General features: G+C 41.9%; 1 protein-coding gene across 3 annotated transcripts; it reads left to right on the top strand.

Moving 5' to 3' along the window:
• The first annotated feature begins 4,129 nt into the window (after positions 1-4,129).
• On the top strand, positions 4,130-8,847 carry LOC125510880 (uncharacterized). 3 transcript variants are annotated; one of them, XR_015602302.1, is made up of 6 exons: positions 4,130-4,671; positions 5,324-5,459; positions 6,121-6,178; positions 7,744-7,877; positions 7,960-8,065; positions 8,138-8,838. XR_015602302.1 is itself a non-coding variant. In XM_087521061.1 (4 exons), exons 1-4 carry the CDS (start codon positions 5,751-5,753, stop codon positions 8,390-8,392), a joined length of 636 nt encoding a protein of 211 aa, XP_087377187.1. In that variant the 5' UTR covers positions 4,707-5,750; the 3' UTR covers positions 8,393-8,847. The 3 variants fall into 3 exon arrangements, 1 of the variants encoding a protein (XP_087377187.1); XM_087521061.1 differs by lacking the exons at positions 4,130-4,671; positions 7,744-7,877 and having other exon boundaries at positions 4,707-6,178; positions 8,138-8,209; positions 8,363-8,847; XR_015602303.1 differs by lacking the exon at positions 4,130-4,671 and having other exon boundaries at positions 4,775-6,178; positions 8,363-8,837.
• Positions 8,848-9,427: the final 580 nt, after the last annotated feature.

Raw genomic sequence — 9,427 nt, 5'->3', positions numbered from 1 at the left:
TAAGAAGCTGAATGTTATCCACTATGCTAGTAAAACTCTAGATAGTGCCCAGAGAAATTATGCTACTACTGAAAAGGAATTTTTAGCAGTTGTTTTTTGCTTGTGATAAATTCATACCTTATATTGTTGATTCTAAAGTAACTACTCACACTGATCATGCTGCTATTAAATACCTTATGGAAAAGAAAGATGCTAAACCTAGACTTATTAGATGGGTTCTCTTGCTACAAAAATTTGATTTGCATATTATTGATAGAAAGGGAGCTGAGAACCCCGTTGCAGACAACTTGTCTAGGTCAGAGAATGTTCTTGATGACCCACTACCTATTGATGATAGCTTTTGAAGGAAATATGCCCTAGAGGCAATAATAAGTTACTATTTATTTCCTTATATTATGATAAATGTTTGTTATTCATGCTAGAATTGTATTAACCGGAAACATAATACATGTGTGAATACATAGACAAACAGAGTGTCACTAGTATGCCTCTACTTGACTAGCTCATTGATCAAAGATGGTTAAGTTTCCTAGCCATTGACATGGTTATCATTTGATTAACGGGATCACATCATTGGGAGAATGATGTGATTGACATGACCCATTCCGTTAGCTTAGCACACGATCGTTTAGTATGTTGCTATTGCTTTCTTCATGACTTATACATGTTCCTATGACTATGAGATTATGCAACTCCCGTTTATCGGAGGAACACTTTGTGTGCTACCAAACGTCACAATGTAACTTGGTGATTATAAAGGTGCTCTACAGGTGTCTCCGAAGGTACTTGTTGGGTTGGCGTATTTCGAGATTAGGATTTGTCACTCCGATTGTCGGAGAGGCATCTCTGGGCCCTCTCGGTAATGCACATCACTTAAGCCTTGCAAGCATTGCAACTAATGAGTTAGTTGCGGGATGATGTATTACGGAACGAGTAAAGAGACTTGTCGGTAACAAGATTGAACTAGGTATTGAGATACCGACGATCGAATCTCGGGCAAGTAACATACCGATGACAAAGGGAACAACGTATGTTGTTATGCGATCTGACCGATAAAGATCTTCGTAGAATATGTAGGAGCCAATATGAACATCCAGGTTCCGCTATTGCTTATTGACTGAAGACGTGTCTCGGTCAGGTCTACATAGTTAACGAACCCGTAGGGTCCGCACGCTTAACGTTACGATGATAGTTATATTATGAGTTTATATGTTTTGATGTACCGAAGGTTGTTTGCAGTCCCGGATGTGATCACGGACATGACGAGGAGTCTCGAAATGGTCGAGACATGAAGATTGATATATTGGAAGCCTATGTTTGGATATCGGAAGTGTTCCCGGTGAAATAGTGATTTTACCAGAGTACCGGAGGGGTTACCGGAACCCCCCGGAGGCTATTGGGCCTTATGGGCCCAAGTGGAGGAAGAGGAGAGGCGGCCAAGGGGCAGCCGCACGCCCCTCCCCCCCCAAGTCCGAATTGGACAAGGAGGGGGGCGGCGCCCCCCTTCCCTTTCCCCTCTCTCCTCCTTCCCCCCAAGTCCTAATCCAACTAGGAAAAAGGAGGGGAGTACTACTCCCGGTGGGAGTATGACTCCTCCGGCGCGCCCTCTCCCCTGGCCAGCCGCACCCCCCTTGCTCCTTTATATACAGGGGCAAGGGGCACCCTGGAGACAAAACAATTGATCATTGATCTCTTAGCCGTGTGCGGTGCCCCCCTCCACCGTAGTCCACCTTGATAATACTGTAGCGGTGCTTAGGCGAAGCCCTGCGTCGGTAGAACATCAACATCGTCATCACGCCGTCGTGCTGATGAAACTCTCCCTCAACAGTCGGCTGGATCAGAGTTTGAGGGATGTCATTAGGCTGAACGTGTGCTGAACTCAGAGGTGTTGTACGTTCGGTACTTGATCGGTCGGATCGTGAAGACGTACAGCTACATCAACCGCGTTGTGCTAACGCTTCCGCTTTCGGTCTACGAGGGTACGTGGACAGCACTCTCCCCTCTTGTTGCTATGCATCACCATGATCTTGCGTGTGCGTAGGAAAATTTTGAAATTACTACGTTCCCCAACATTGGTATCAGAGCCAGGTTTTATGCGTTGATGTTATATGCACGAGTAGAACACAAGTGAGTTGTGGGCGATATAAGTCATACTGCTTACCAGCATGTCATACTTTGGTTCGGCGATATTGTTGGATGAAGCGGCCCGGACCGACATTACGCGTGCGGTTACGCGAGACTGGTTCTACCGACGTGCTTTGCACACAGGTGGCACTACAACAAAAACACCAGGTATGGTCGCTTTTTCTGGGGCGCTTTTTTATTGATCTCTACGCTCATGAACACTGGCGACCTAAAGACGCTTCTAAAGACGTTTAGAAAGCGCCACAAAATTTTGATTTTAATTAGGCTAAAAAATAAGTATTTTAGTTTTAATTAACTTTAATAGACAATCTGTGAGATGCTTTATGTGCGCCTCTGCTCTTCGAGAAGATTTGTGAAACGTCTTAATGTGCGACTCTGTTCTTATCATAGATTTAAAAAAACTTTGAATAATTATTTTTTCAACCCAGATATCTATGAAAATTAGCTGTACTAAACTTTGGATAATGCTACTTTGTTATTTGATTGTGACTTTAAACATCCCCTCAGTAATGTTCTTCTATGTCCCTGCAAAAAAAAGTTGTTCGTCTATGTATATTTGTGAATTGGTGTACGTACGAGGAAAGCCCATTGGATTTTCATATGAAGCCATCTCAAAAATATTTTGCATGATAATGTATGCCTCATTCATATCATAAAGATTAAAATACAAGTTACATAAAGACCGCCAAGACAAAAGTGAAAAGACAGCAGAACGTCTCTGAGCTTAACACCAACGTCCGTCACCTGTCTCCAGCACCATCATATCAGCCATTGAAAGAAAAAAAATGACGGATCACCTTCTCACCTGAGATCGACGCGACTACATCGTTGATATGCAGCTTTGCAGACCTTCAAGGTGGCTCGCCATAGACGAAACCATTACCGTTGAATGAATCAGACCGGGGCAACACCCCAGACACACCATCGAACTCCAGATCTGGCACCCACATGACTAAGACGTCGGAGGAGGAAACCATACCTGCCATCCACGAACCACGGTCCCAGCACACGTTCCATCTTTCATATGCCGTTGTTGCAGACCACAATCTGCATCCGCTCCTCGACTACCTCCCAAGCTCCGCGCCGACGTTGGAGCATACGCCGGCGCAACAACGGAGCACGAGGATACATGTCCACCACAAGGATGCCGCCGCCGCCACGACATCCCGCTTGAACAGACCGATTCCCAGATCCTTCACTGACAATAGAGATGATTTCCTCGCCGAAGAAGAATCCGGAGCTTCTTTATTCAGCATCATCGTTGCCAGCGCTGAAGGCAAGACGTCGCACGATTCAAAACCCTAAATTTTTTGGGCCCTAAAACCTAAAGGTAAAACAATCCACACGTGCGGGTTCAGGTGACCCCCTCACCACCGATGACCAAAAAGTCGTCAGCAGAGAAGAGCCCCCCAGAAGACGGCGCAGGAAGGAGCGGTTCTCGTGTGGCGGCGGTTAGGCCTCGCTACATGAGGAAAACTTTCCAGACTCCACCAAGGACTGAGATAAGATTCAGAAAGCCATCCCAATCACCCAGCGAATGCAATGGACGGCTGCTATGACAGGTCGTACACAATTCCTAAAAGAACAGTCATAGATGTAGCAGGGCTGATGTATATTATTTGATTGAAAAAAAGGGGCTAATGTATATTATACTACGTACTTTTTTAGGAGGAATATATTATACTATCTCTGTAATACGCAACTCCCTAAAATGATACTCCCTTCATTCTTTGATATAAGGTGTGTAGATTTTTTAGAAAAAGTTTGAAATATAAGGTGTCTTGTGTTGCACCACTCGTTTGAATAATTTTTTTAGGGATTTGATTACATTTACTTATATTAGGCAAACTTCTCTATTTTTCTCATGTCAATTTAGTCAGGTCTAATCTCGCCCAAAACTTGTGAAATTTTCACTCCACGTGCGTTCTTTAATTTTCGTGCCAGAAACTATACACACTATATTTAGGAACGGAGGGAGTAAAAGAAATCAGCAGTTAGGGTCGCCGCCGCTCGGCGCCTCGGCAATAGCAGTCGATCTCCCGCCGCCGTTTGGCCCAGCCAGAGCCATCGTCGTCGCTCGCCACCTCTACCATAGATCTCACGCCGTCGCGCTCCCCCGGCCAATGATCTGACGCCGCCGCAACTCGCCCCTAGCCCGAACTCCGGCGTCGCCCGACTCTGATCCCCTGCCGGCCCTCCGGCCAGAGCTCCACCGTCGCTCGACCACTCCTCCCAGACAAGTTCCCCCGCCGCTCGACGCTGGTCGCCTCCCTACAGCGCAAGCTCCTCTGCCACCTGACACCGGTCTGCCCCAGGCCAAGCTCCCTGATCCCCTGACGCCAGTTGCAGCCCGACATCGCTCCCCCCAACGCCAGGCTCCGCCGGTTGCAGCCCGACACCGCTCCCCCCAACGCCAGGCTCCGCCGGCCGCAGAATACTCTACCCGGACGACTCCTCTCTCGCTTTGCTGCCGACCTTGGCAATGAGCTCGCCGACACACCTCTACTGCTAGGAGCTTGTCCGCAGGTTGTTCTTCTCATTTTTCTATCTCCATATCATGTGAAATATAGCTCAAATTCTGATATGTCACCTCTGTTTTCCCTTTCTGTCTTTGAAGTGATACACTGTATTGGTGAAAATTGACAAATGTTGATAAAAGCAGTGAATACTTTTTGGTGATTGGATGAGAATTGTTGTTAAAAACAGTGGGGACTGTTGATTGGATGGCAATTGTTGATGACATGATATTTTTGAAGTTGATCTGGTTAGGGGGAGCTGCATATGTCATGCCACACAAGAGTATTTTTCTTGTTTTAGCAAGAGAAACCACTGGATATTACTTAGATTTTTAGTAACTGGTTATACCAGCTAGCCTTCTGTTCTGCTGTTTGTCAAGCATTGGGGAATATACATTCATATTTGTCATTTATGATATTTTCTTTATGTATATCACATAAATTCTATCACTCTAGTAAAGACACATCTCCACTTATGTTTTCCAGTGTAAGATGAAAGATTGGGTAGATCCTATTATACAATTTGAACCTTAGTATCTATTGCATAGTTTAAAATATTCATATATACCTATGTTTAATGTACAAGAGCATATGGAAATTACAAACTGATCGATTTTGCTTTCATTACTATGAGTGGTAGCTCAGCTTTGAGAATGTTGCAGGGCAGAGTGTTTCTCTTAGGAAAAAAGGTTGTTGTGGCAAAGAAAGGGAAAGGGAAAAAGAAGGGCAAAGACAGTGAAAAAGCAACTGAAGGTCCTGAAAAACAGAAGCGTAAAAGAGCGCCTAACAAGAAATCAGGTAACGTCGCACGTAAACCTGAGAAGAAGCCTGAGGATTGTTTCAAAAAGAAGTCAATATTCTTTGATTTGGAATACTGGGAGTACAACAAGTTAAGGCAAAATCTAGATGTAATGCATATTGAGAAAAAACATTTGTCAAAATTTAATTGGAACCTTATTGGATATTGATTCTAAAACAAAGGATGGCCTTAATGCACGACTTGACTTGGGAGAAATTAGAATTCGATCTAGCCTTCAACCTGATGAAGGTGATAAGGATAAAACTAAATTGCCGCATGCACCTTTTAATATGTATAAAGAAAAGAAGGAGATTCTTTGTACAGTGATTAAGAATTGTAGGACACCTGATGGTTATGCATCAAACTTTTCGAGGTGTGTGAACATGAAAGAATTAACATTGACTGGCCACAAAATCCACGACTGTCATGTTATTCTAGAAGACATCCTTCCTGTGGCACTTTTAAACTGTTATCCCAGTAAAGATGTCATGATAATAGTTGTTGAGCTGGCTAATTTCTTCAAGAAGCTATGCTCCAAAGTGTTAGATGTCTCTGAGCTTGACAAACTGCAAGAGAGTATTGTGAAGACACTTTGTAATATGGAAAAAGTTTTTCTTCCATCGTTTTTTACTGTCATGGTACATTTGATGGTGCATTTAGTTGAAGAAGCTAAACTTGGTGGCCCGGTGCATTACAGGTGGATGTACCCTCTAAAGAGGTATGCTACTTCCATTTTATATGTTATTTTCCACGGTGCATCTAAGTATATGATTTGATTTATTGTTTCCCGTGATCATATAACCTTGTTGTTTTATCATGTTCAGATCATTTGTTTGGCTAAAGTCACTTGTGAGCAATAGAACTTATCCTGAAGGTTCTATTGCTGAAGGATATATTGTTGAAGAATGCTTGACCTTTTGTTTAAGATTTCTAGAAGGAACCACACGTTTCACGAGAACATCTAGGAACCCTGATCCTTCAGATAATACAAAGGGCATGTACATGTTTGATAGTCACCAGTAGAAAAAGGGCCTTTAGTCCCGGTTCATAAGGGCCTTTAGTCTCGGTTCTGGAACCGGGACTAAAGGGTCGGTACTAAAGCCTCCCCCTTTAGTCCCGGTTCTAACTAGAACCGGGATTAAAGGCCCTCCACGTGGCCGTTGCCTAGAGGTCCACCTTTAGTCCCGGTTGGTAACACCAACCGGTATTAAAGGATATTTTATGAATTTTTTTGAATTTTTTTTTTGAATTTCAAATTTCTGAATTATTTTAACCTCTAATCTCTAATCACCCCTCATCACTGCTCAATTTGACCTTTAATCTCTAATCACCCCTCATCATTCCAAATCATCTAACTTCCCGAACAGTCACCCATCCTCTCACTACTCCAGCCTGGGCACTCTTAACTTCCGGGTTCTATTCTCCCTCGTTTCCAAGTCTGCACTTGTTGTTTTCCTGACAATAGTAAGATGGCAATCCTATTAACCCTCAGGAATTTAGCTTGAGCATGAAGTCACACATTTCACTGTTTGAGTTTGAAACTATTGTTCTAAAAATCAATAATTATTTAGTAACACTAATATTTCTTGAATAAGTAGTTTGACCACAGTTTGACCATAGTTGACCAAAATTTAAAAAAACTGAAATAATTATTTAGTAACACTAATACTTCTTGAATAAGTAGTTTGACCATAGTTTGACCAGATTTAACAAAAATTCAAAAAAAAACTAAAATTTGAGCATAACTTTTTTTCCTTTTAGAATTTGAGGACTCTAAAAATTTGCAAACAGGCCGTAGGCCATCTCCATCGGATGCGGATTTTCGTTCCGAACATTTTGATATATTATACGTTTTTTTCCGACATCGTATGCAAAAGTTATAGCCGTTTTACATTTTCCTTACATTTTTTGCAAAACATGTCCAAATTTAAGTTTTTAAATTTTCGTAACTAGTAGATGTAGTAACATAACTACCTCTTGAAGGATTTTAAATTTTGAAGTTTCTATCATTTTCTTTTGCTTTTTACAAAACTGAAAAGGTGATGCACCGGGGGGTAGGATTTGAAAATTGCACCATTAGTACCGGTTCGTGGCACGAACCGGTACTAATGGGCATCGCACCCTTTAGTATCGGTTCGTGCCACGAACCGGGACTAAAGGTCCCATTTGAACCGGGAGTAATGCCTGTATGGTGCCCTCGCCGCTTGAACCGGGACTAATGCTCACATTAGTCCCGGTTCGTAATGCAACCGGGATTAATGCTCTTTTCTGGCTGGACCAAAGCCCCTTTTTCTACTAGTGAGTGTTGGTGAGCCAATTGGAAAGGCTGTCACTGTAGGCCAGTTGGACGATCAGCTTCTAGTTCAAGCACATCGATATGTCTTGCGACACTGTGATGAGCTTGATGATCTCCGTAGGTGTGCTTCAGTGCTATCTTCTATTTCTGTTGTTTTTCACAAGTTGGAAAAAATCATGATGTTATTTTTCTTATTATTACAGAGAATTTGTGGATCAAGAGAAGAGGAAGCCGGGTAACTTAAATTTGACGGATGATGACAATGAGGATTTGATTAGTAGACACTTTGCTGACTGGTTGGAACAAAAGGTATAATTCTCCTTCAGCATGTTCCTTCACTTTAGTTCCATATGAACTCAATGTAACCACTCTTACATACAGGTTATACTAGATGATGGACCGGATATTACAGAAAAGATAAGAGCATTAGCCGCAAAACCAAGCAAATGCGGGGTGCGCTATAGTGGCTATATAATTAATGGCTTCTAGTTTCATAATATCAGTCACGAGGCAGGACGCGTGACACAAAATAGTGGTGTCGTGAACCTTGCTGAAAATGGTGTCCTATTATGGCCGGTTATCTGACATCTTCGAATTGTCATACAGAGATTACAAGGTGGTGCTCTTGAAATGTGATTGGTATGATGTTCATCACAAAGTTGGTATTTAAGAGATGAGTTTGGATTCACTCATGTGAACCTTCTCCCGCAAAGTACATACATGGGAGAAGTTAGAGGATGATCCTTTTGTATTTTCTTCCCAAGTGGACCAGGTATTTTATATCCAACATCCGAGAAGTGAGAATTGGAATACCATGGTGAAATTCAAACCTCGTGATATTTTTGACATGGGTGGAGAACCATCTTCTGATGAAACAGATTAGTCTTTGTGCTTTCAGCTTGTTATCGGCAACTAAGATATAGGTTGAGCACTTGTCATCCATGCTCCTAGGTAGAGTTGCTCCAATATAACTATTCCAGCTGGGCGGATCTTCTTCAGAATATATTGTTCCCTGTGTTACTCTGTAATGAACGAGTCCATGGTCTTTTTAAATGCATATTTTCCCTTTTGTTATGAATGAATTTATGGCTATCCGTTCAGTTCTTTGAATAGTTTTTAAATTGTTTTTTAACTTTCACATGACAATAGTACTGCTAAATTTTGGAACGTTCTGATGAAGTGTGCTTCAGGTTCACTTCCTGATTGGATGCTTCTTTGTGCTAGTTTATAGGAAACGAAAGTAGTCTAGTCAATATTTCAATAATATTTTGCAAGTGCATGACATCGACTTTGCACGATTGACATCCCCAGTCATAAAAATCAAAAGCAATAAGGGATATTTGGTAAAATCAGTTAAGTGTTACAGTAACTAGTACAATACATTTTTTTGTTAGTCGTAAATCCTGGGAACCGCCATATGTGGCCGTTGACTTTTGTAAAAGGTTCAAAACTTTGGGGGTAATCAAATTTGAAAATGTTCACAACCTTGATAAAAACATGAATTTCAAAACGTTCACAACTTCTGAAAATGTTCATGAATTTGAAAAAAAGTTCACGAATTCAAAGAAATATATTGACAAACTAAAAAAAGACTTTAAAAATGTTCATGACCTCGAAAAAAGTTCAAGCATATGAAAAAGTTTCGTGAATTTGAAAAAGGTGTATGGGTTC

Source organism: Triticum urartu, chromosome 1A (genome assembly GCF_056163025.1).
Source record: "Triticum urartu cultivar PI428250 chromosome 1A, HENAU_Tu73, whole genome shotgun sequence".
Classification (NCBI taxonomy): Eukaryota; Viridiplantae; Streptophyta; class Magnoliopsida; order Poales; family Poaceae; genus Triticum; species Triticum urartu.
This window is presented reverse-complemented; position numbering and strand designations above follow the sequence as displayed.

Coding starts and splice junctions, on each gene's coding strand:
- LOC125510880 (XM_087521061.1), top strand. CDS start 5,751: ATGTATAAAGAAAAGAAGGAGATTCTTTGTACAGTGATTAAGAATTGT. Junction 8,066..8,137: donor CTGACTGGTTGGAACAAAAG/GTATAATTCTCC, acceptor TCTTACATACAG/GTTATACTAGATGATGGACC. Junction 8,210..8,362: donor CAAAACCAAGCAAATGCGGG/GTGCGCTATAGT, acceptor ATTGTCATACAG/AGATTACAAGGTGGTGCTCT.